General features: G+C 38.2%; 1 protein-coding gene across 4 annotated transcripts in view; it reads left to right on the top strand.

Annotated features, from left to right (window-relative positions):
- The window catches only part of LOC309810975 (DNA helicase MCM9-like), a 133,250-nt gene that overhangs the window by 38,882 nt on the left and 66,386 nt on the right, over positions 1-27,982 (top strand). For all 4 annotated transcript variants that reach the window (XR_014295086.1, XM_082633385.1, XM_082633387.1 and 1 more), the window contains one exon: positions 12,446-12,620. Coding sequence is in view for 3 of the 4 variants with exons in the window: in XM_082633385.1 (XP_082489511.1) it covers positions 12,446-12,620 (175 nt within the window). In the remaining variant the exon portion in view is untranslated. The remainder of the gene's footprint in view (positions 1-12,445; positions 12,621-27,982) is intronic.

Consider the following 27,982-nt stretch of genomic DNA (forward strand, 5'->3'; position numbering starts at 1 on the left):
CCAGGTTTCACCCGTGCGGTGGGCACAGCAGGAGCATAAAAGGAGAAAATGGAAGTGTCAGGAGACCAAAGGGCAACAGATATAACAGAGAAGGGAAAAGCAGAGGAGAAACCACAAAAGCATACCAGGACATGCAATTTTCAAAAAATTCATGACCTAAACCGTTAGTAAGTAAAAATTTGTGGCTGACACCACGAGTTCAGAGGAACCTTTGCTTGATTATTCTCCATTCAGTATCAGTGTATTTATGCTGCTTGACTACCTCTGTAGGGAAAGGGAGAGCTTGTAATGCATTTGTAAGGTTGTTGAACTGTTTCTATTTACTAAGTAAGAGGGGTATAAAGGGATTTTTTTTTTTTTTTTGCTGCTGCTGCTGCATAAACCATTTTTTTCCTTAAGTATTTTGAATGAAACCATTAAACTTGGCTAACTAAATTCAGAGAGAAAATTATTTCTTAAGTATCATCTATGCTGGAAGTTTTCTCTTAGTATGGTGTGGAGAATTTTTCAGTTATCATTCTTTGGGCATTGTTCATACCTAAGTAGGTTGCTTTTGATGACTTCTTCATCTGATGGTCTTTTGAAAATTAATATGGGACAGCTAATACCAGGCCTCCCCGCATTTAGGGAGAGTACTTAGAATGGGGATCCCATTTTATCGTCAGTGGATTAGCAGTCAAATATGACCTGCTAGAAGAGGTTGCCTCAAGCCCAGTTGCTTGTGTGCATTAGACTATAAGAGTGATACTGTGGCGACAGATGCAGATTACGTTGAGTGATAAACTGTATTTCCTGTTCGCTGTTATTAGTGTTGGGCCTAACACCGCCTCAGATAAAGTATAAATTGCTGTATGCTGTAAGACACACTGGACATATAAGATAACCATTTGAAGTATAAAACATGACTCCCTTGAGAATGATGTATGGAGTTTCCTGATTACTGCAGGCACACTTAAGAGGAGATTCTAATCCACTTGCTTTATAAAAATGACCTTATCAGCTTGGTAAAATCAAGGGCATTTTGAATCTGACCATAGGTGTGTCATAATAAGGTGCGTCTTATAAGATTTGCTTCTGGTGGATATGCAGCATGAAGAATGAGAAGATTTACTGGATACTACTAGTTTGGCTTATTTTCTTTGAAATCTTTTGTTTAACATGTCGTATATAACAGTATTTAAGGGGAAAAAAAACCCTCCCTATTAGTTCACTGGAAGCCACAGAATTGGCTCCAGGCCTTTCATATTGCCTTTCCCATCTTAACTCTCTTTGTTACTGCCCCTCAGAAATATTAAAGAGCCTTTGGGTATGCTCTCCAATGGTTTCCTCACCATTGACAGTGCTTTCTAGGAAAGGCCAAAGGGATTCTCAGATGTACCCTCGCATATCTCTAAATTAACTGGCATGCCATAGGGGTAAAGATTGTAAAAGCATTATTCTGGTTTCAGAGGCAGTCTATAAGATCTGTTGCTGAACAACTTTTTGGTGACCCTCAAACAGTTAACCATATTGCAACAGATGGGTCACCATGAATGCTGTCATGTCTTAGGTACCCAAGGGGACCCACATGATGCTTGGAGATCTACACGGAATGTAATCCCCAAATCACTTCTCTCTGTACAGACTGCTTGGGGGAAGGATGGCTGAAAAAGGATGCTTTGGCTCTTAAATGAACAAAGCCTAAATTAATGCCTAGGACAGAGATAAATGAACCTAGTTAGCTATTGTTATGGGCTGAATTGTGCCCTCCGCCCCCAAATTCATATGTTGAAGCACTACTATGCCCCCAGTGCCTCAGACTGTGACTGTATTTGGTGACAGGGCCTTTAAAGAGGTGGTTAAGTTAAAGTGAGTCCCTTAGGTTGGGCCCTAATCCATTCTAACTGGCATCTGTATACGAGGAGGAAATTTGGACGTAAAAAGAGACACCAAGGGCACTCATGCACAGGAGAAAGACCAGGTGAGGACACAGCAAGAAGGCGGCCATTTGTAAGTCAAATGAAAACAACCTTGCTGACACCTGATCTTTTATGTCTAACCTCCAGAACTGTGAGAAAATAGATTTCTGTTGTTTAAGCCACCCAGTCTGGTGTTTTGTTATGGCAGCCCTAGCCAACTAATGCAGGTGTAACTTTTCCTCCCAGAATTAAGTTTATTTGGTACTCTAAGTGTGTTTAATCCACGTACTGTCCATCTATCAAGGGGCCATTTAGCCATGCCAGCAGGTCGTGGGGTGGGGTGAGATGGGGTGCTGTAGCTGTTCCTCAGAGGAAGTGCCTGCTGTAGGGCGTGCACACCTTAAATTCTGAGCAGACCACATGCAACTCGCATCTGTGTTCCAAAGCTCATCTACAGAGGGCTCCTAAGTATCTTAAACTTGAAGTTAAATTGAGGTCACACACAAAACTAGATGAAGGAGTGAGTTAAAATGTACTAGAATTAAATTGGATTAAGTTAAAATATACTGGATTAGGGACTTCCCTGGTGGCGCAGTGGTTAAGAATCCGCCTGCCAATACAGGGGACACAGGTTCAAGCCCTGGTCCGGGAAGATCCCACATGCCACGGAACAACTAAGTCCGTGCGCCACAACTACTGAGCCTGCGTTCTAGAGCCGGCGCTCCGCAACAAGGGAGGCCACCGCAATGAGAAGCCAGTGTACCGCAGCAAAGAGTAGCCCCCGCTCGCCTCAACTAGAGAAAAGCCCGGGTGCAGCAACAGAGACCCAGTGCAGCCAAAAATAAAAAATAAATAAATTAAAATATACTGGATTAAAATGTATTAGAACTAAGAATTAAATCAAGTCTCAGACCCTCCCTGCTGCGGAAGTTATCATAGGTATGGAAATGCTGACCTCTTGCCTTTGTTCAAATCCTAAATTTCACCTGGGGTAATTATATTATCACTGTGTTGAATTCTCTTTGAGAAGACATTTGCGTTATTGTCCCCATCTCTTAAAAAAATTCTCATGTAAGGCTTGTTGTAATATGATCTTTAGTTAGTTTAAAGGGCTCCCTATTCTTATTAGTTATAGGATGTCAAAATTTCACGATAGTTTTAAATGAAAATTTCTGTATGAATGTAGAACGTAGAGATTTGCTGCAGTTTACAGACATTTCTAGAAGGAATAACTCCTAGAGTAATGATTTTAATAATAATAACTCATTATATATAGAGAGAGAAAGTATTTATTATGTGAATTATTGTGCTAAGCTCTGCGGAATATTCAAAGACAAAAACGTATGTGGACATTATCCTCAAAGACCTTATGGTCCAGTAGGAAAGAGAACTATGTAATCAAGTCAGTATGGTACAGAATAGAAGTGTTAGATGCAATTTTAACAGTAATGGTTAAAGTTCTATGGGAGGCGAAATATGGTATCACAATAAAGGCTGTGTGTGTGTATATATATATATACAGTATACATACAGATATATGGTATATATGTATATACCTATGATGTTTTCTTTACTATTTGTAAAAAAATTTTTAAATAACCTGTTTTTGAGCCTTGTAGCACGCTGGTATGGTAGGAAGGTAAGATATTATCATCTCCAGATAACAAATGAGGACACTGGTGCTCAGAAACCTGCTCCTTTAAGTGCTGACTTAGTGCTTCTCTGTTTTCTGTCCACTGTGTCGGATAATATTTAAAGTGGACTTTACGTGCAGAAAAGCAGTTGGTATAATTTCCTGGAAGAACCCACAGGCTGGCAGACACGGTAGTAATGACTTGATGAATGAACTCTTGAGGAACAAAGCTCCATGAATGAGGTTTGCCCCAGTATATACCAGGAGTGAGAGGAGGCTACAGCCAAGGCAGAGCTGTGGGAGCCTCCCCATTGAGGCTGCAGAGGCCAAGCCTCCTGTTGCGGGAGGAGTGATTGGGAGGTGGCGGAGGATAGATCCTGGAATGCATCATTACACTCTTAATAAGGTTTTTATGTTTGTTACATAACGTATGTCCCCCTCCTCCATTCTCTGTAACAGTTTCACTGTTTTGTGTTCATTGCTACCCACCATTAGGTTACAAATTTGTTGAAGAGATAAGCTGTGTTTGGCCCCTTATCCATAGCTGGACTCTACTGTTAAACACCTTTTGGATCGCTATCAATTAGTCAGCTTTCTGAAGCACCATAATCATGTTTCTTGTGGACAATCTGCTGATGATTTCAATATCATGGTATTGTTTCTGACCAGAAGAATATGGATGGAAATGCTTGATAATTATATTCTGTTTCTTGTATCTAGTTTTTAACCATGTGTTCTTAGTCCTCTTATAAATGAAGCTCCTTCTAAACTCGTTTCCTTTGGAGCTCAGTCTCTGCTTGTAGCCCACTGTCCTTCATGTTGTACATTCTGTCCTTTTCTCTTTCACCCTCCACCTCTCCTGTTTGTCAGAGGCTCTCTCCTTTTCTTAGCACCAGGAAGAATTCAGTGGTAAGTAGAGAGGGAACTCAAGTCTTTAAAACATCTCTAGGCTGAACCACTGCTTGCACAAAGCCTCTGCTAAGCACAGCAGCTTTTTTAGTCGGTTACTATAGAGACAAATGACGTTAGATGGAGTCACGCTTGACGGAAGCTAGGCAAGTCAGCTTCCTGAGATTGGAGGCCTTATATGCAGGGTTATTTAGAAAAGGTAGAAAACTAGAAAGGATAGGAAGTGGAAAGGTTTCACAGTGAACTGATAGCTAATTAATTGGTAGATCTTGTTGGTAGAATTTGTGCCCGTTAAGGCCTTGAATCCAGCATGCAAAGAATCTATCTCCAAATACCCCCAGTATGATTACACAGTGATTTTTTTTTAATAACAGATATATTGCTATCAACATTTGTATACAGATTTTTGTGGGGGACATATGTTTTCATTTTTCTGGGTATATGCTTAAGAGTGGAGTTGTTGGATCATGTGGTAACGAGAAGCTACTAGACTGTTTTCTAGAGTGGCTGCACCATTTCACATTCTCACCAACAGTGTATAAGCTTTCCAATTTCTCCACATCCTCACCAACACTTGTTACTGTGTCTTTCTGATTGTACCTATGGGTGCTGTGAGAAGTCATTCTCGCTGTGGTTTTGATTTACATTTCCCTGGTGGCTAAAGAGGTTGAGCATTTTTCATTTGCTTATCAGTCATTTGTGTATCTTCTGTAGAGAAGTGTCTTTTCAGCTCCTTTAGCCATCTAAAAAATTGGGTTATTTGTCTTTTTTATGGTTAGATTGTGAGTTATTTATATATTCTAAATATATATAGAATATATAGTCTCTGATAAGAGACTTGTATTTACCAGGTTTGCAACATTTTTCTCCTGTAGTGTAGCTTATCTTTTCATTTTCTTGGGGGTGTCTTTTGCATCACAAAAGCTTTTAATTTTGATGAAGTCCAATGTGGTAATGGCATAATGATGTAGACCAACAGGACAGAGTTGATTGTCCAGAAATAAACCCATACATTTATGGTCAGTTCATTTTTGATAAGGGTTCCAAGACAATTCATTAGGGAAAGAATCGTCTTTTCAAAAGTTACTGCTGGGAAATTGGACATCCACATGCAAAAATATAAATTTGGATCCCTATTCACACCATATGCAAAAAATAATTCAAACTGGCTCAAAGACATCAACGTAAGGTGCTAAAAGTATAAAACTCTTAGAAGAAAACACAGGCATCAATCTTCTGGCCCTTGATTAGGCAGTATTTTTGAGAGATGATAAAAAGCAAAAGCAAAAAAAGTCTGAATATGGGGTGTTTTTCACTTATGTCATTTTAAATTTCTTTGGACAGTGTTCTGTACTTTTCACAGTATAAGTTTTATATACTTCTTTTGTTAAATTCATTCCTAAGTATTCTATTCTTTTTGATGCTTTGTAAATGGAATTACTTTCTTAATTATATTTTCATATTCTTCGTTGCAAGTATATAGAGATACAATGGATTTTTAAAAATTGATTTTGTATCCTTCAACCTTGATGAACTCATTTGTTAGTTGTAGTTTTTAGTGGTTTCCTTAGGATTTTCTATATGTAAGATCATGTCATCTGCAAACAGGGATAATTTTACTTCTCCCTTTCCCTTCTGGATGTCTGTTATTTCATTTTTTGCCTAATTGCCCTTCCTAGAACCTCCAGTACAGTGTTGAATAGAAGTAGTGAGAGTGAACATCCCTGTCTTGTTTCTGATCTTAACAGGGAAGCATTCAGTCATACATCAAGAATGATGTTAGTTCTGGGTTTATCAGGTTGAAGAAGATGTCCTTTATCAGGCTGAAGAAGTTCTCTTCTGTTCCTGGTTTGAGTGTTTTTTCATGAAGTGTGGTTGAATTTTGTCAGGTGCTTTTCCTGCCTCTATTGAGATGATCATATGCCTTTTGTCCCTAATTCTATTAATATGAGGATATTACATTAATTGATTTCCAGATGTTATACCACCACTCTTGGATTCCTGAGATAAATCTCACTGGGTTATGGTTATATAGTCCTTTTTATATATTGCTGGATTTGGTTTGCTAGTATTTTGTTGAGGCTTTTCGTATATGTAGTCATAAGAGATATTGGTCTTTACTTGATTTTTGGTGTATGGGTAATACTGTTCTCATAGAGAATGAGTTAGGAAGTATTTCCTCCTTTTCTACTTCTAAAGAAGAGTTTGTGAAGGATTCATATTTGATTCTTTTAATGTTTGGTAGAGTTCACCAGTGAGGCCATCTGTGTATGGTTTTCTCTTTGTGGGTAGTTTTTAAATTACTAATTCAATCCCTACTTATTATAGGTCTGTTCAGATTTTCTTTTTCTTCTTGAGTCAGTTTTGATAGTGTCTTTTTAGAGTTTTGTCAGTTTCATCTAAATTATCTAATTAGTTGATATACAGTTATTTGTTGTGTCCCTTTGTAATACTTCTTATTTCTGTAAAGTCATTTATAATGTCCCAACTTTTTGATTCCTGATTTTAGTAATTTTATTCTTCTCTCTTTTTGGCTTGGTCAGTCTAGCTAAAATTTGTCAATTTTTGGATTTATTCATTTTCTCTATTGTTTTTATATCTCTGTTTCAGTAGTTGCTATTATTTCCTTCCTTCCACTTGCTTTGGGTTTAGTTTGCTCTGCTTTATTTCCAGTGTCTTAAGGTGGCAGCATAGATTGTTGATTTGAGATCTATCTTCTTTTTTAATGTAGACGTTTATAGCTATAAGTTACTCTCTAAGCACTGCTTTAGCTGCATCCCATTAGTTGTGGTATGTTGTATCTTCATTTTCTTTCATCTCGGTGTTTTCTAATTTCGTGTTGTTCAGCCACCTATTCATTGCATAAATACCTTTCTACACTATCTCTGATAACTAGACTTTCCACTTTTACTTAAAGATTACTTTGACGAAAAGTTTATTACCTTGAAAAGTAGCTCATTCCTTTTTAAACACCTCAAGTTTTCCAGTAGTTCCCTGTAAAATTCTGCACGTTGGTCTCAGTTTTTTCTTTTGAAGCCACCCCAAATTAGCCTAATTGATCTTCCATAGGATAGTTCTCTAAATATGTAATAATTAGTACTTTCTCTTCTCTAAATCTTTGTTTCAGGCTAATCATAGCCTATGCAGTAAACTACTTTTTAAGTGGCATTATTTCCATGTCCTTCATTATTTGTTTACTTGCTTTTTTATTAGTATTTCTTTTAAAATTTGATGTCTCAATGTAGATATTAATACTGTACATCAGGAGTCAGCAACGTTTTTCTGTAAAGGGCCAGATATAAATATTTTAGATTTTTGAGGGCCATTCAATGTCTGTCACAACTACTTGACTCTGCCATTGTAGTGTGAAAACAGCAATAGACAATATGTAAATGATGAGCATGACTGTGTTCCAGAAAATGATTTTTACAAAAACAGGTGGTTGGGCCAGATTTTGCCCACAGATCATAGTTTGCTGACTCCTGCTCTGGATGTTATCTAACCAGTGCAGAACTTAGTGTGATTTTATCTTCACTTCTGAATGCTAGTCTTGCCTTAATGTATTTTTGAGATTGTATTGAAATATTCTGAGGGGAAGTTGGATATAATTCTCATTTATGCTCCTCTATAGGTAAGGTGGTTCCCCCCCACTCTGGCTTTTTTCAAGACTTTTTTCTTTACCTTTGATTTTCTAAAGTTTAAATCATATGCATAGGTATGGTCTCTTTAGTGTTTTTCCTGCTTTATAGTCTCTTAGTTTTCTGGATCCATGGTTTGGTGTCTGACGTTAATTTTGGGAATTTCTCATTATTGCTTCAAATACTGCTTCTGTGCCTTCTCTCTTTCTTCTTCTGGTATTCCCATTACATACACTGCACATATGTTACACCTTTTGTAGTTGTTCCATAGTTCTTGGATATTCTGTTCTGTTATTTTCCATGTTTTTCTCTTTACTTTTCAGTTTTGGAAATTTCTACTGAGTATCCTTATTCTCAGAGATTCTTTGCTTAGCCATGTCCCCTCTACAAGTGAGTCCATCAAGGGCATTCTTCATCTCTAGTGATTTTGATCTCTAGAATTTCTTTTTGATTTTTTCTTAGACTTTTAATCTCTCTGTTTACAATGTCAGAGACAAATTTTTGATATTCAATGTGAGAACCTGGTAGAGCTCTTGGAGGTGAAACACAGAAGTGTGTGTACCCACCCCCTCCATGACTGGGTTCCTAAGGAATTTTTAATTCTCAGAGTTGTCCACACGGAGACTCCAGCAATTTGTCAGTTACAGTTCAGGGTTTCCTGTCCCAGTGCTGGTGCCCATAGAGGCTTCTGTTCTGGTAAGTTATAATTCTCTGTCTTTCCAATTTGGGGGGCAGCAGTTTGCCCTGTGAGCTCATTTTTTTTGACGGATCTTAGAACAATTGTTGATTTTTCAGTTTGTTTAGGTTTTCACTTTTTAGGATGGATTAGCAACTTCTAAGCTCTTTAAGTGCTGCACCAGAAACCAGAGGAGCTCACATAGCTTTTTTCCTGTGTTTTCTTCTTTAAGTTTTACATTTTTCATTTAGGTCTTTAATTCATTATGAGTTAATTTTTGTATTAAATGTGAGGTATGGAGAAATATTGATTTTTTTTTCTGTTTGCATAAGGATATCCAATTATTACAGCACCATTTGTAAAACAGATTATCCTTCCTCCATCGAATTGCTTTTTCATTTTTATCAAAAATTACTTGACCATATATTTGTGGGCCTATTTTTGGACTCTTATTCTATTTCATTATTCTGTCTGTCTATATCTTTTCTCCAATACCACACAAAATTGATTACTTCAGCTTTGTAGTAAATCTGGAAATTGGGTCGTGTGAGACCTCCTAGTTTCTTTTTTGGTTTGATTCTTCTATTTCCTTTGCTTCTCCATTTAAATTTTAGAATCACCTTGTCAATTTCTATAACAAGAAAAATCCCACTAGGATTTTGTTTGGACTTGCATTGAATCTATAGAGCAGTTTGGGGAAACATCTTAAAAGTATTGAGTTTTCAGTTCATTCCATGAACGTGGAATATCTCTTGATTTGATTACATCATCTTTGATTTCCTTTATCAATGTTTTGTAGTTTTTGCACACAGATCTTGCATATCTTTTTTAAGAATTATAACCAAGTATTCATATTTGGGGGTAATATTATAAATATATTATTTTAAAATTGCAATTTCTAATTGTTTTTTCCTAATATGTAGAAAGATAGTTGATTTTTGTATATTGACTTGCACCCTGCAACATTGCTACACTTACTTATTAGTTTTAGTATTTTTTTGGTAGATTATCTGGAATTTTCTACATAATCATTTTCTGCAAATATGAACAATTTAAATTTTTCCTTTTTGATCTGTACATTGTTTATTTCTTTTCCTTGTTTTATTTCACTGGCTAGAACCTCCAGTATGATTTTGAATAAGAGTGATGAGAGCTGATCTCCATGCCATGTTCTGATCTTGGGGGTAAGCATTCAGTCTTTTATCATTAAGTATGTTAGCTGCAGGATTTTTATAAATACCCTTTTTCAGATTGAAGAAGTTCCCTCTGTTCCTTAGCTTTCTGAGAGATTTCTTCTTTTCTTTTTAATCATGAATGATTGTTGAGTTTTATCAAGTGTTTTTTCTGTATCTGTTGAGGTTTGCTTTTTCTTCCTTAGTTTGTTGATATGATGAATTGCAGTGATTAATAGTTGAATGTTGAATTAGCCTTGCATTCTCAAGGTAAACTTCATTTGGTTATGATCTGTTATCATTTTATGTATTATTTGATTTACTTTTATATTTTCAGGGTTTTTTGCATCTATATTAATGAGGGGTACTGGTGTGTAGTTTTAGTATATCTTTATCTGTTTTTGGTATCATGATAATGCTGGCTTCATTAAATGAGTTAGGAAGTGTTCCTTGTTTCTCTATATTTTTGAAAGCTTTGGTATAATCGGTATTATTTCTTCCATAAATGTTTGGTAGGTTTAACCATGAAGTCATCTCAGCCTGTAGGTTTCTGTTTTGCATCGTCTTTAACTATAGAATCAATTTTCAAAGTAGATGCAGGATTTTGCAAGTTATCTATTCCTTTTTAGGTAAACTTTGGCAGTTTATATATTTCGAAGAACTTGACCATTTCATCTAAGCTAGGACATAGAGTCATTCATTGTATTTCCTTATTATTAGTTCAATGTACTTAGGGCCTATAGTGATGTCCCCTCTTTCATTCCTGATATTTATAACTTGTGTCTCCTCCTTTTTTTTTCCTTGATCAGTCTAGCCAGAGGTTTATCAATTTTTATCAACAGTAGTTATTATAATTCCTCATTGTGCTCCTTTTAAAGAGCTTTATTTATATTCTATTTGAATATCTGAGAATCTGTTAAGTATTTTCTATTGTTATCCTTTTTCTATAGATAAATAAACTGAGGCCTGGATATACAGGCATACCTCAGAGATACTGCAGGTTCAGTTCCAGACCACTGCAGTAAAGCAAGTCACATGAATTTTCTGGTTTCCCAATGATATAAAAGTTATGTTTACACTATGCTGTAGTCCATTAGGTCTGCAATAGCATTATATCTAAAAAAAAGTACATACCTTAATTAAAAAATAGTTTACTGCTAAAAAATGCAAACCATCATCTGAGCCTTCAGTAAGTCATAATCTTTTTGCTGGTGGAGGGTCTTGTCTCGATGCTGATGCTGCCGACTGATGAGGGTGGTGGTTGCTGAAGGTTGGGGTGGCCGTGGCAGTTTCTTAAAATAAGACACCAGGGAAGTTTGCCACATCAGTGGCTCTTCCTCTCACCAATGATTTCTCTGTAGCGTGTGACGATATTTGGTAGCATTTTGCCCACAGTAGAACTTCTTTCAGAATTGGAGTCAATTCTCTCAAATCCTGTTGCTGCTTTATCAGCTAAGTTTCTGTAATATTCTAAATCCTTTACTGTCATTTCAGTAATCTGCATAGCATCTTCAGTAGCAGTAGATTCCATCTCGAGAAACCACTTTCTTTGCCCATTCATAAGAAGCAACTCCTCAAAAAGTTTTATCGTGAGATTGTAGCAATTCAGTCACATCCTCAGACTCCACCTCTAATTCTAGTTCTCTGACTATTCCCACCACACCTGCAGTTACAGTAGTAACAGGAAAGATCACCGATCACAGATCACCACGAGAAATGCAATAATCATGAAGAAGTTTGAAGTATTGCAAGAATTACCAAAATGTGACGCAGAGACATGAAGTAAGCAAATGCTGTTGGAAAAATGGCACCAGTAGACTTGCTGTACTCAGGGTTACCACACACCTTCAATTTGTAAAAAACACAGTATCTGTGAAGTGCAGTGAAGCACAGCTCAATAAAAAAAGGTATGCCTGTATCAGGAAACTTGTCTACAATATGACAGCCAGAATGACAGATCCAAGGTTCAAATCCAAGTCTAGGTGGCTCCAAAGCCTTTGCTTTTGACCAGCTCTGCTTTGTTGACTGGTATAAAGGATGACTCAAAATCTGATAGTACTTATGAAGGGAATCCTCTCCTTCACACTGTGACTGGCAGCAAACGTTTCATTTTCATCACTGGACTGCAGTATCTACTGTTCTCTGCCTTTGGACTCTTCTCTGTAAACAGCATGTAGTTCAGCACTTATTGTCATAAGATCTCTGGAGATCTGTTTGCTCCGTCTAAAAGTTTAGACTGCTCAGTGAGCGTACCTACCAAGGACAGACAGAAAATTTGGGGACTTCTGTCTGCCACAAAATACTCAATAACACATATTAGATTTTCAGAACATAGAATCTCCCGAGATCTTCCAGTGAATGGATACCTGAAGTAGCTGTCCTGATGCCATCTGTTGTTGGTAGAAATTAAAGCCTTGACTCTATCCCCTTCCCTTTAAAATATAGGAATTTATTTACCTTCATAGTTATATGATACACTTTCGAAAATAAAAGCTAACACAGCTTGCTTGTTTCCTTAGGTCTGACGGTAACTGCTGTAAAAGACTCAGGAGAATGGAATTTGGAGGCTGGGGCGTTAGTCCTTGCAGATGCAGGCCTTTGCTGTATTGATGAGTTTAATAGCCTCAAAGAACATGACAGAACCAGTATCCACGAAGCAATGGAGCAACAAACCATAAGTGTTGCTAAGGCTGGGTAAGAGTTTCTTTTCTTTAAAATGTATGGGAATAGTGAGATTAGTTAATATATGATTATTCGAAAATGTGAACCATACTGAACTGCAATGTATGTTTGGTCCTCTAAGAGATTATCAATTATCACCGTTCAACACACATTAGTCTCCCCATGGAGATACGTGAAGAAGTAAAAATGAGGTGTTGAGAAAAAGTAAGGGAAGGCTAAAGTATAAATGTAAGTTGACTTAATTCTTGCAGGGAACTTATGAAGAGCTTTCAATGCAGCATTCAACTTGTCCTCTCATTCAGTAATTGTGTGTCTACTCTGGGCATAGTACTATGTTAGGAATTTTGAAAGATTTGAAAAGAAAAAAAATGTAATTTCTGCTTTCGATGGCATTCTCCTTATATATCCTAATGGAAGGTTTATCACTGCATATAGAAACCTAAATAATAGCATAAGATGAAGTACCTCCTGTGACTCAAGGAGACTCAGAGGTTCAGGTATGTGAGTCTCTGGCTGCACGTGACCAATGAGGAGGAAACTTAGGTAGGTTCAGATAGAAATCCATTCACCCAGGTGCTGAGGTGGTTATGGGAAACTTACCTGGCTACAAAGACTGACCATCAAGCAGGCTGCCAGGTCATCCAAGCAAAGAACGGAGCCAGAACTATCTCAGTCCTAAGGCTCCTATTATAGATGTGAGGCTAGCTGATCAGGCAAAAAGGGCTGCCAGCAGAGTCTTCAAACAGTAGTGGGTACCTAGGAGCCAGGCAGACACTGGTAGATAGGGATTCTGTGAGATCTATATATACACTCACAAAAAAGGAAAGGGGAGAGGGCGGAAAGAGAAGGATATACCCCAGAGGAAAAAGATACACGAAAAAGCTATGCAGAACCATTATCAAATCTATTCATTTCACTTCATATATAATCATTCAGAGCCTGGCATATGCCAGGCACTGGGCTAGACCCTGAGAAGTACAAAGATGGATACAACACCATCCTTGAGGTGTTCAGTATTTTGTTGGGAAAGATTGAAGAGCAGCAAAGGGATAAGTCCATAATGAAAGTGTTATAAGAGAACATACTTTAAAATAATGATTGCTTCTAAACTCTTTATCAGGGGAAATTAGAGATATAGTTTACTAAGTGTCTTCAAGGCTACTTTCTCTTTTCATTATGTCTCCATTTAATTAGCACCTTTGCTGGTTGGTAGAACCTATGGTTTATTTTGATACGCCTTTTCCAGAGGCAATCTGAGACATTTTGAAAGATTCCTAAATAACTAACCCTTACATCAGGTAAAATTGGGACAAATGCTATGAACCTGTTTTAGAAAGGGAGAAAATTAGCAGCGCTGTATGATAGTCTACAGAAGAAATCTTTGGAAGTGAAAATATTTTATCAACCACTCCTACTGCCTTACCCTCTGCTAAATGTGAATTAGTATGAACCTTTTGTGCTATATCCATAAGTATGTCATAAGGTCCAAAAGAAATGTTCTTGTAGCTAAACAGCGTACCCTCAGATTGGACAATCTTGTCATAACCATGACGACTTTATGCACTGGAACAGTGCTGCTTTTCGTACTATTTGTGGTGAAGGACCAGTTTTATTGTTGTTTTTCAATCCACCACAGAGCAATATTTTTATAACATAAAATTTATTTTTTAAATGAAATAAAAGGGCAAAGACATACAAACCATAAGCCTGAGTTCTTCCACTTAGGATGTAGAAAGCTGTAAGAGAATGTCACTCTCATCCTAATGAGAAAAATCCAGAGAGCCCACAAAAGTCATAACTTTCCGAATGTATCAGAGGGCTGAGTTTACAAGGAAATCAAGGGAACTCAATTCCAAGGCGTGACAGGCCCCTCCTAGGAGAGATGAGCCACATAGACTGTTCACCTTTGACAGAGCATGAGAGGAAGTGGTGGCTGCCATAGAAGCAAATAAGAGGAAATAACTAAAAAATTTTAAATTCCCTGAAGTCCAAATATGGGATAGGGTATCAGTTTAGAATAACTGGGAGCCCCAAGTACAAGGGGAGTTCTCACTTGTAAGCCCTTCCTCCTTGGGTCTCCACAGATGCCTCGCCTGCCCTCATCATTCATGCAGACCTGAGGGGGGGTTGCTGCTGGGTACTAGGCACGAAGCCCTGCTGCTTCTCCAGACACATCTTTCATATGAAGCAAAATTTTTAACTCACTGGGACCAGGGCAACAAACCCTCTCATCCCCGGGCCTCTGGAGGAAGGCTAGAAGCAAAAAAATCCTTCTGCCTCAGGAGGAGGTTAGAGAATCTTCCTTCCTTTCTTCCCAAAGGAGCCAGGCAAAAAGATGCTGCTTTGGGGAGGAAGGTAGAAACAAAAGCCATCATCTCCTAAGGGAAGGGCAGGAAAATCTCTCGGGTCCAGGATTCTGACCCAATACAAAGCAGAGGTCCGTGCCACTGGGAAAGGGAGAGAAAGACACTTCCTGCCTGAGACCCACCTCAGATACATGGCAGGGTTCAGCTGCCACAGGTGGGAGGGACAGGAAGGCTTACAGCTCTCTGGTCTGTCCCCTCCAAGAGTAGATACACAGCGCCTGCCTAAGACCAGGAGACCAAGAACCAACCTGGCCCCCAAACAAGCCTAACACCAGTAACACGCAGTAGCAGTCTGCCACTGGGGAAGGCACTGGAGTGCAGAATGAGACCCCTCTGGTGCAGGTATGCAGGGACTGCTGAAAGCTGAAGGTGGAGCAGAAACTCCAAGGATAATGTTCCAGCTCTGCCCCACACCGCCACACGAAGCACAGGGTAATGACAGCTCAGCATAGAAAGAATTTGAAGTCTGTGCTGCACTAAGGGTAAAGGTCACAACAGCAGTGCCATCCCCAGCCTAACTGTGATGGCCTTGCACTCTGCCTGAAGTGGTATGGTATTATTTGAAGGTAGACTGTAATCAGTTAAAGGTGTAAATGCTAGAACAACCACTAGAAAATAAGAGACAAAACTAAAACTAATATGTAAGTTGTGGAGGTAAAATGATATCATAAATAATCCAAAAGAAGGCAGGAAGAGAGGAAAAAGGGAACAAAGAATAGATGAGACAAAGAGAATATAATTAGCAAGATGATAGATTTATTCATTTATGTATTTATTTATTTGGACCACATCAACACTTAAAACTTCGGAGCATCAAAGGATGCAGTGGAGTGAAAAATTAACATGTGGAATCAGAGAAAATATTTGCAAATGATGTATCTGAAAAAGAGTTAATAGCCAGAATATATAAAGAACTCCTACAGCTCAGCAACACAAAATAATCAAGTTAAAAACTGGGCAAAGAACTTGAATACACATTTATCCAAAGATGATACACAAATGGCCAGCAAGCACATGAAAAGATGCTCAGCATCACTAATCACTAGGAAAATGCAAATCAAACACAATGAGATATCACCGCACAAATGTTAGGAGGCTACCATAAAGCAAACAAACAAACAAACAAAAAGAAAAGAACAAGTGTTTGTGAGGGTGGGGAGCAATTGGAGCACCTGGAATCCTTGTGGATTATTGGAAATATAAAATATAAAATGATGCAGCCACTGTGGATAACAGTTTTGCAGTTCAGTTTCAGTTTTGCAAGATGAAGTGCTGGAGACTGGTCACACAACAATTTGAACACATTTAACATTATTGCATGTACACTTAGAAATGGTTAAGATGGTGAATTTTATGATATGCATTTTTTACCACAATAAAAAATAATATACAAATTTGAAAAAATATAACCCATTCACATTGTTGTACAACCATTTACGTACTTTTCAAAAGAGTTTTCTAGCCAATAGGAAAGTGAGGGTGAGAAGATACTTAATGACTCTCCAAACTTACTTACTTCATTTGTATATGAAGGTGTTCACAGGGACTCCTTGTGTTTATGAACTCAGTTGATTCTCCAAAATAGTTTCAGAATTATTACCCCAACACCATTGCCTATAACAACAACCACAAAGAAACTAAGTAATATTTAAGCCTTCTTTGCAGTTCTTTTTGGGTTTAGAGTATATTCCACTAAGGTTATATATGGTCAGAGTGCATGTTCAAAAGTTATTTGAATTAATTCTTTTCTTTGTGTGGTCATATTACTGATTTGGTATACAGTTAGGAAACAGGTCTTTAAACCTATGTTTGTGTACACTTTTAGAGTTTGCCTTTTGATTAATTTTGTTTTCTGAATTTGTAAAACATATTTCAAAAGTCAAAACTATTATACCAAGGAAGTTACACTCATATCCCTTCACCTTCCATTCTGTTTTCTCCTATCCCTTTCATAAACCTTGGTTTCTGATTTATCCTTCCTATGTTCTTTGTTTTAGCAAAAATAATCAAAAACACGCGTGTGGGTGTTTGTGCACACGTGCATGTGCACCTCCCCTCTTTCTTATGCAAAAGACAGCATAATATGTATGCTCTTTGGCACTGTTTTAATGGTATCCTGTAATTATTATATGTAGTGTCCTCATTATCATTTTTTATATGTTTTTTATAAATTCTGCAGTTTTGGTTTGTACATCCCCTTTTTCTCAAGGTTTGTTTTAAAGAGTTTTTTAACCTCCAGGTAGAAGGACCTTTTGAAAATTATTTGTTTTTCAATGGTGCTATTCATTTCTGGTTTTATTGCATTGTGGTCAGAGAATGTTGTTTGTATTATTTCTACTTTAAGGAACTTCATGAGTTTTTTTTCTTTGTGGCCTCATGTTAGAACAATTTCATGACTGGCCCATCTTTGTTTGAGAAGTTATATTCTTTATAATCAGGATGTGATACACACACACACACAAACACACACACACCTATAAACTATACGTTATGAGGTCTTTTATATCTTTATTTACCTTTTGTCTGTTTGATGTGTCTTAGGCTGAAAGTGGTTTGTTAAAGTATTATTATTGTGTGTCTGTTGTTTTCTCTTTGCATTTCTCACATCAGAAACTTTGCATAAAGTTTCTGCTTTATCAAGGTAGTTGCTGTGGCTTTAGCATTTGCAGTTTGTGTTAATGCTGTGTGGCCTGAATTTTACCTTGCCTGGTATCAAAATTACAACTCCTGATTTCATATTATTTACATTTGCCTGATATATCTGCCTCTTCCTTTATGTTCAGCCTTTTGATTGCAATTTGTTCTCTTGTATACAGCATAAAGTTGGTTTTATTTTACTTTGCTTTGTCTTACAAGTAACCTGAAAATCTTTTTCTTTTAATGTGAGTTAAGCACATTTACATTTATTGGTATTACCAATATGCTTGGTGTCAAGTGTTTCATTTTTTTAAAAACTTCGTTTCTTTTTCTATTTGTTTGGCATTTAGGAAGGTTTGCATTCTTGTTATACATTAGGAGTTGGCAAATTTTTTGTATAAAGGTCTGGATAGTAAATATTTTAGGCTTTTGTGGGCTATATAGTCTCTGTTGCAACTACTCACCTCTGCTAATGTAGACAATATGACTGCATCAATATGTCTATGATGTGGACAGAATAAAGAAGCCATAGACAATATGTAAAAGAATAGGTGTAGCTGTTGCCCAGTGAAGCTTTACTTTAAAAATAGGTAGTGAGCTGGATTTGACCCGCTGGCTGTAGTTTGACGACACCTGTTCTGGGGCTTACCTATAAATACCTTTTTTTTTTTTTTTCGGTATGTGGGCCTCTCACTGCTGTGGCCTCTCCCATTGCGGAGCACAGGCTCCAGACGCGCAGGCCCAGCGGCCATGGCTCACGGGCCCAGCCGCTCCACGGCACGTGGGATCCTCCCGGACCCGGGCACGAACCCGTGTCCCCTGCATCGGCAGGCGGACTCTCAACCACTGCACCACCAGGGAAGCCCTATAAATACCTTTTATAATACCTGCAGCCCCCTTTATCTTCCCTTGGGAGCTTTAAATAATATCCTTTGACTGTACTTCATTACCCTTTTGGTAACCAATGAGCATATGCTACTTCCCCTTTTCTCCCTTCTCTTTACTATTAAAAAAATTGTTATATTATTTATACTTTGTCAGGACAAATAACACTTATATTTATATACTCTTCTTCTACTTTTATACCTTCCTTGGTTTTGGTCTTAGACCTAAAATTAAATATATTCAGGGCTCACCATCAATCCTTTTGCCAGAGTATCACTGTCATCTCTTGGTTGAATGAAGGTCTCCTCTAACAGATTCCTTGGGAGGGGTTCCTGAATACTGTACTGAGTTTGTGCAGGTTTAAAGCTATTAATATTTTTCATAGCTTTGATACTTGAAGAACAGCGTGACTGGATATAAAGACCTAGCCTTATACTTTCTTTCCTGTCATCTTGCTTTGCATGTTGCTGTTGACAAATCTAATGCCATCCTGATATCCTTTGCTTTGTAGGTGATTTGATTTTCTTGCCTGAAGGCCCAGAAGCATTTTTCTCTTTGTGGTTTAAGTGTAATACTTTTATTAGGCTATATCTTAGTTGATTATCCTTGGTCATTTTTTTTAGATGTTAGTGAGCTCTTTGAAATGTATCAATAGAAGACTCCATTTCTCTCTGGAAATGTTTCTTGAATTATAGTTTCACATATTCTGTTCTTTGTTTTGTTTTTATTTTTCAGAAATTCCAATTACATGTACGTTAGGTCTTCTTTGCCTAGATTCTATAGCAACCAATTTTTTTCTGAGACTTTTTAGCTCTTTTGTGTTTTGTTTTTATTCTCTTGGCATTTTTATTCCTCCCCTTAGTACCCTTTATTATATTTTCATTCCTGTCTGTCCTCTCTTTGGGTGCCCAGATTTAAATGTTCAGTTCTGAAATTATTTTGTCTCCCTCCCTTCCCCCATTTTCTTCCCTGTGTCATCTCTGGATGTTCATCTTCCTCTTTTTTATACTTTTCTGTTCTGAGTTTTTGAATTCTGATTTGGAATGGTTCTTCATACATACAAATGTTTGTTTAAGAATATTTAAGTGAGCATATTAAATACAGATTTCTTCTGCTTTGTGGGCTTTTTTAGGGGGAGGTGGGGTGGGGGTTTTGTCAACTAAGGTATTTTGATTCTTGTGGTAGTTTTGTACTAATAATGCATATTATTTCCATTCATTCTGAAATGTCTTATCTTTTCCTTAATCAGTAGTAGTTATTCTATTAAGGTAGTGGTCAGAGATTTGGATGGTGTACTAGTTTTTAGTTCAGAGTAATCTCAGCTCAGTGCATTTTACTTAATAGAGTTTTTTCCTAAGGTTTAAGGGGGGCAGGTGATGTGTTCTGATTTTGTGTTTCTCATTTGTGCTGTGGATCTTTAATATACTACTTGCCTCCTTCTCCTGATTGCCAACACTCCGAGGGACCCTTGCCCCTTGTAAGTCACCTCCATCCACTCCAGGACCCTTCCCAAGCCTGCCACCTCTGGTCCCAGGAACTTTCAGGATCCTCTTTCTATTGCCCAGTAGTCACTGCTTTGATGAGGTCTCAAGGCTGTTCTCAATATTTCCCTGCTCCGTGTGGGATTCCCTCCTTGTAAGGGTGGTTTTATCTGTGTTCCTCCATCATGAGGAACCCATTGCCCTCTCCTCCTCTTCACTCAGTCTTCATCCATCTTCCTGTTCCAATATGGGCTCTAGATTAGCTTTGCTGGTTGCTAATGTCTGTTTACATGGAAATTGAAGTTTGTAGTATTCTGTCTCTCTCTTGGCTAGCTTTCAGTTTTGTTTTACAGGTTTATTTGCTCTTCTTGTTTATCCCTAAGGTCTCTGGACCATGTGTTGAGAGATTTGGATATAAGCAGCTGCCATTATCCTATGGAAGCCTGGACATCAACATTTTGTTTTTTAAGCTATTCTTTCTTGTTGTTTAAATAACACCAACTTTTGCTGTATATTTTTAAAACATTGCCTGTGTTTTCCTTGAACCATTTCCAGAAAAAGTAATTAGACAGATTGTTATCTGCAATCATTTTGAAGGGCTCAAATATAGATATGGAATTAGACTTGTTCTATATTCTTTAGAATCAATGGATTGAAGGTTCAGGGAAGCACATTTAGAATCAGTACAAGCAAGACTTCTTAGTGGCTAGAGCTGCCTAGAGATAAGTAGACTGCCTATAGGGTTTAGAGGTCTTCAAGTTCATCTAGGAAAAAATTGTATAAGGAATTCAAGCATCTAATGAGTAAATGGATAACCTTTAAGGTGCCACCTATGAGATGCTGCAAATTATGGGCTGGCCCACAAACTCAGCCATGATGAACGAATTCAGCTGCTGGCTGGCTTATTGCAGAATATGTACATACATAAAATACGGTTTCACATTATATCATGAAATATGAAACATGATCTGTGCTAGACATGGAACAAGTTCAGGAAACTGCATCAAGAGCTCTACCTTTTTTAAATGACCACAAGAATGTATTGGGTATTGAAAGAATTATCATAATGATGAAGAGCAAGAGTCCCCGAGCTAGTCTGGCTGGGTTGAGGTTCCATCTCCACTTCCTACTAGCCAGGCATATTACGCGACTCCTCTGTGCCTTGGCTTCCTCGTGGTACGATGGTGAGAATTATTCTGTTTCATACGGCTGTTGTGAAAATTAAATGAGTTAATCCAGTAAAGTGCTTAGGATAGAACCCGGCACATAATAAATGCCATTTAAGTGTTAACTATTATAGGTCTATAATTCCTTTCAGAAACTCTTGGGGCCCAAATGCATGTTGGAATTCAGATTTTCTGTTTCAATTTTAAGAAAGTACTACAATGCATGTGTCATGTATTATGAAACCCACTAGCAGTGTCTGAGACAGCACTCTGTATTCAAACGCTTTAATAATTATTTAATGAAACTTATAATACTTCACACTAAATGGGATAAAGACTCACATCAATTTAGGTCGGAGTTTGCTGCCAGATTACCTATGAAAACCTTGCCTTTTTTAAGAGCTTTTTGGATTTTGAAATTGTTATAAGTGAATATGGGCCATTATCATCATCATCATCAGGTTCCTGCATTTGTCTAGGATCCCTGAGCTGTCAGCCAAAACATGGTTCTGCTCCAGGATGAAATAGTGAATGCTACAAGGTGGATGATAACTGTAAAGGTTTTCTAAAGTTATAATGAGACTAGCTCAAGTTACCTGAAATAGACCTTAAGCCAGGCCTGCTAGGGTATGTGGGAGAGTAAAAGCTGCATTTTGGTGTGACTGGAACATAACTTGGGGGATGGGAGTTTGTAGATATAAAATAGCAGCTATATTATCTCATTGCCACCTTAGCATCAGAAGTACATTCATTGTCAGACCTGCTCTCCCATTGTTGTGACTCACATATTTTCTCTGTCTTTGATTTATCTGTGTGTTTGTGTGTCTTTTAGGTTTGTTCACCTCTCTTTAGTAGTTCAGCTCTCCCTCTTGTGTCCATGTCAGATACCCTCAAGAGAGGCCCAGTTAGCAAGAGCAGCTCAGAGACCTCTGGCCAGTTTATGGGCTGACTGGTCTTGGGTCAGGTTCCAATATCAGGCCCAGCCAGTCGTCCACGTACGGCAGTTTACGTACGAGGGATTGTGGAGTTATGTGCTTGGTGGGCATTCCAGTGGTTGGCCTGTCCAGGACTATAATGAGGACAAAGAATCACTTAAGAAATATACCAAAGAACAAGTCATATGTCAGTTGTAATTACTAGTAGATTTGTCGGCGCTGGGAAACAATAGTTTGTTTACACAGACAGAGTACCCTGTCAATCAATCTAAATAGGAGGTAGCTCTTCATGAGAAAAGTCTCGAGCTCAGTGGATTTCAAAGAGATGGACAAAAAGGATGGCAGGGTTTTAAAAGACAGTACTTAGTCACATGTACCTAGTGAGTTGTAAACTCTTGGTCAAGCTCTGTAGTTTGTAGAAGTTCTTACAATTTCTCCCCAGATCATAGCTCCCATAGCTTACGTGATCTTTATTCCTCCATTCAAGTTGTCCTTTTACGTTTTTTTTTAACTTTTATTTTGACGTCACTGTAATAGCTGTAATACCACTTACAGAAAAGTGCAAGAATATGGTACATGTTGGTTTTGCTCTTGGGCTGGCAGTTAAGTGTGCCCTCAGTTACCACTGTCCATCTATCATCTCCTTGGTGGTGGGAACCAAAGAAAACACTCTCCAGGTTCCACTTAGCTCATGTGTTCATTTTTCATAGCACTTACTCTGGGTCACTCTATAATTTAAGAAAAAGTTGGATCTGCTTCAAGCAGTTGCTCATCTAATTTTGTGGCCAACAGTTTTCAGAATCTTAAGTTCACTCCCCCTAATTAGAAGCCTGTTAACCTTCCTAGTGGCAAGTATACAGTTAATTGCCAAATGCAGAACTCTTTCAGAAAATGTCTCTAGATACATAAAGCATGTCAGGTTGTTCATTAGTAAGCAGGTTAGAAGGGTTAAGTATGAAAAGGGAATACTTAATCATGTATTCAACTAAAATAAAATAAGGATACTCTGAATTTTCCTCTTGAAACACCTTACCTACTCATCACTCCCCAGTTCAGACTTTTCTTCCTTTGGCTTTTGTCCCCTAGAATAGGAGTCCTTCAATGAGCCATCATCATCCAGATGTTCTGGGCCCATTCTCTAGGACCATGTCAAGATTGTCTTTGAGATGTTTGATACCTTGCAGCATCATTTTTAGGAACTCTTTGATATGTATGCTTTTGTTTTCTCTGTCTCGTTGTCTCTCTCATGTCTCAAGTGACTAAAGTCTGATTGACTTGTGAAGGAATTTTTGTTTGAATTATAATCTCCCTTTAGGGTATCAATGTGAACTGCTGGATCAGAATGGCTGGCCGCCAAGGCTGCAGGGAATCTCGCAGAGAGGGGTGTGTGTGTGTGTGTATGTGTGTGTGACTTTATATACATTACATATAAGTAGAGAATTCTTTTAAAAAATAAGACCCACACACTTAATTGTTTCATGTAACTGTGCCAGTTCCACAAACTGTTTTTTAAGTTGAGGTTAAAGTTTATCCGTGTGGTGAGCATATACCTGCGAGGGCATATCATAAGCCATATACTCACCATTCAAATGCACAAGGGGCTGGGAGAGAATCAGTCAATATGATTTCTGTGGTGTAAAAGCTTGTTATGGGCAGTCAGAATAGAAAAAAAAGCTAAAACACTCAGGATGTCTACTACGGATGTCTACAGTCTACTAAAATGTAACTTACAGTGTTAGTACCAAAATATAGGTCTTATTGAATCCATATTTGTTTGAAAAGACCAATAGTTTTATTGTTCTCTGCTTATGTTACTTAAATCTGAAAACATTTTTAAAGTTTGGGAGTTTAACACTTTACATTTGTCCTGGCTGCTTAATGAAATAGAAGAAGAAACCAAGAAGGAAAGGATGCAGTATAAGCTTAAAGGGGGGTATCAGTATTTGAATGTACCTGTTTAAGCTGTGCAAATCAGTCCCTGCAACTGGCAAATGGCAGCACAATGCCACATGACTGTGTGAAGTCATTTGAGAGAGCTTTATGTGGTGATGATCTTTAAGGCTGTAGAATGCTAAACTAAATACTGATTTGGGAAAGATAATGTTTCATATATTTTCCAGGTTGTTTTCAATCTTAACTAGGATAGCTTCTCATCAAAGGCAGGGTATCAGATTCTTAAATAATAGAGGATACCCTCACTATTTGCTGAGGACACATTTTAGGAGAAAATCTGACATTGCAATTATATATTTGCTGCTACTAAATTATACTTATATGCCTAGGTAGAAGTACAGTCTAAAATTTAAAAACAGCAAGATGGCAATTTCTTGTCTTGCTCCGTAAACATGTCTTGAACACTCAGCAGCATCATGGTCTCTGCTAGCTACTAACACCACAAAGATGAAAAGACAAGGCCTTTGTTCTCAAGATGCTGACAACCTTGTAGCGAGACAGACAAGTAAACATTTATTGTACACCTTGATTCTAATAGCCATGGAAGAGTCACAGCACCAGTCCCCACTGGGCTGATCTTCAGTTTTCTAGCCCACACCAGGCCTACCAGTCAGAATCTCGGAGGTGGGACCTGGGAATGTGTATTGTTAAAACCCACCTGGGTTCTCATCGACAAGCCAGGCTTGGGAAGCATGGCTCCAGGGTAAGATGCCTCCACACCTGGCACCCAGCTTGCCTCCTCCTTCCAGGATCTTGAAAAGCTGCTTCTCTGGTAGCATCCTTCACAGACCAGCCTCAGGTTAAGAGGGGGAAACAGGGAGAGGAGGGAACAGATTGAGAAGTGTTCCTTAGAGGCATCCAAGCATGCCACCAAGATGTGACAATCTAAGTGCAAATCAGGTACTCGGAGAGTGTCCTGTTCTTTCTAGACGATACATACGAGCAGTACTTTCACCCCTTTCCTCTTTCCTATTCCCATTGCCTGTGCATCTCTTGTTACCCCTCATTGGGTCAATCTAGATGTGAAAGGTAACTTGTTAGAAAGCAGGGGAGGGTGTGTGTACCTCAGCGTTTAAGGTTGCCAAAAAGAATGTAATGGATTGTGAGAATATCATTATTATGTTTTTGTTTTGTATAGTTCTGTGGGGTTTTTCCTCCCATTTTTGGGGAGTGCTAAACATTTTTATTTTTAAATCGAGGCCCTATTAATCTAGAAAAGTTGGGTAATCCGGAAACTGATATGTGAATGTTGCATCCAGGCTGTTTTCTGGCCTGATTCTTTAGGTTAGGAGGAGATCACTTGAACACTGGGATGGTTGTTGTCATAGCCAGCAGATCTGGAGCTCAGTAGAGAGATGTGCTATATATTAGTCAGGTCAGGCTACACTAAGCACTGTAGCAAACCGTGGCTTAACACAACCTAAGAAGTAACCCTCAACTACTGAGGGATCGTCAGTCAGTAATCTTTGCTTCCCTGTCCCTGGGTGGCACAATTCTAATGTACGTTCCTCGAGGTTCCCTGGCGGGACTGAGCCCCAATTTCCTGCCGTCATAACTTGCTCCTCATTGTACTCTTCACTGGCTTCTCTCTTTTTCTGGTCTGACTTTCCCCACTCCTAGGGTTGCCTCCCAAATAAACTCCCTGTTCCTAAATCCTTGTCTCAGAAGTCAGCTTTCGACGGAACCCAGCAATGCACTGTCGAACTGAGAAAGACAAGTATGTTCCCACCCCACACAGTATATACCACGGTGGACCAGACTGGTTGATCACAGTGACAGCCTCTACTTAGAAAGGGGGAGAATGGAAAATACATGGCAGGCACTGGACTGTAGAAATTCTGGGGTCCTGCTGAGCGGGCATTATTAAGGGAGGTTTTGTGATTAAACCCTGGTTCTAATTCGAAGATAACTCCTTTCGCACTGTTCTCTGGCCCCTGGCTCAGCTCAGCACACAAAGGGTTCTTCTTGTCCGTTATCCTCCTTGGCCACATCTGAAGGTGGCGCCTGAACTTCCCAGCCTGCATCCTCCTGGAGCAAGCTTAGGGGACCAAGATTGTTATTTTTGTTTGTTTGTTTTTTACAAATGCACCATTTTATTTTATCCTTTCCTCTGACTTTTTCCCTTAACAGCTTTGAGGTATAATTCACATACTACATAAAGTCCACCCTTCTGAAGTATACAATTCTGTGGTTTTTAGCGTATTCATAGAGTTGTGCAGCTATTACCATTGGTTCCTGAGCATTTTAATCACCCCAAAGAGAAATCCCATATCCTGTAGCTCTCACTCCCCCATTTTCCGTCTCTCCCAGGTCCTTGGCAAATACTAATCTACTTTCTATCTCTGTGGATTTGCCTGTTCTGGACATTTCATATAAATCGAATCATATAAGATGTGACTTTTTGTGTCTGGCAACTTTCACTTGTTTTTAAGGTTCATCCGGGTTGTTGCATGTATCAATAGTTTGTTTCTTTATATGGCTGAATAGTCTTACTTTATATGAATATACCACATTTTGTTTATCCATTCATCAGTTGATAAAAATTTAGGCTGTTTCCAATTTTGGGCTATTATGAATAATGCTACTAAGAAGATTCAAGTACAAGTTTTTGTGGGGACATATGTTTTCATTACTCTTGAGTATATACGTAGGAGCAGATTGCTGGGTCAAATGGTAACTCCATATTTAACTTTCTGAGGAACTGCTAAACTGTTTTCCAAAGCCACTATACCATTTTACAATCTCTCGGGCAATGTATGAAGGGTCCAATTTCTCTACGTTCTTGCTAACACTTGTTCTTGTCTTTGTGATGATAACGGTACTAGTGTATCTAACGTCGTATCTCACTGTGTTGTTTTTTAACTAAAGTGTAGTTGATTAACAGTGATCCAGATATATATACTGTTATATATCTATATATCTATATATATATTTTTTTTTCAGATTCTTTTCCCTTATAGGTTATTACAGAATATTGAGTATAGTTCCCTGTGCTATATACAGTAGGTCCTTGTTGGTTATCTATTTTATATACAGTAGTGTGGATATGTTAATCCCAAACTCCTAATTTATTCCTCCTACCCCCTCTTTCCCCTTTGGTAACCATAAGTTTGTTTTCTATGTCTGTGGATCTATTTCTGTTGTTTAAATAAGTTCATTTGTATCTTATTTTTTTTCAGATTCCACATATAAGCAATATTATATGTTTGTCTTTCTCTGTCTGGCTTACTTCACTTAGTATGATAATCTCTAGGTCTATCCATGTTGCTGAAGATGGCATTATGTCTTTCTTCTTACAGCTGAGTAATGTTCCATTGTATAAATATACCACATCTCCTTTTTCCATTCATCAGTCGATGGACATTTAGGTTGTTTCTGTGTCTTAGCTATTGTAAATAGTGCTGCCATGAACATTGGGGTGCATGTATCTTTTCAAATTATAGTCTTCTCCAGATATATGCCCAGGAGTGGGATTGCTGGATCACATGGTAACTCTATTTTTAGTTTTTTAAAAAACCTCCACACTGTTCTCCATGGTGGCTGTACCATTTTACATTCCTACCAACAGTGTAGGAGGGTTCCTTTTTCTCTACAACCTCTCTAGCATTTATTATTTGTAGACTTTTTGAAGATGGCCAGTCTGACCAGAGTGAGGTGATACCTCCTTGTAGTTTTGATTTGCATTTTTCTCATAATTAGCAGTGTTGAGCCTTTTTTCATGTGCCTGTTGGCCATCTGTATGTCTTCTTTGGAGAAATGTCTGTTTAGGTCTTCTGCCCATTTTTTGATTGGGTTGTTTGGTTTTTTTGATATTGAGCTATATGAACTGTTTGTGTGCTTTGGAAATTAATCCCTTGTCAGTAGCATTGTTTGCAAATATTTCCTCTGATTCTGTAGGTTGTCTTTTCTATTTTGTTTATGGTTTCCTCACTGAGGTTTTGATTTGCATTT

This window comes from Mesoplodon mirus (assembly GCF_964341445.2).
Source record: "Mesoplodon mirus genome assembly, chromosome: 10".
Classification (NCBI taxonomy): Eukaryota; Metazoa; Chordata; class Mammalia; order Artiodactyla; family Ziphiidae; genus Mesoplodon; species Mesoplodon mirus.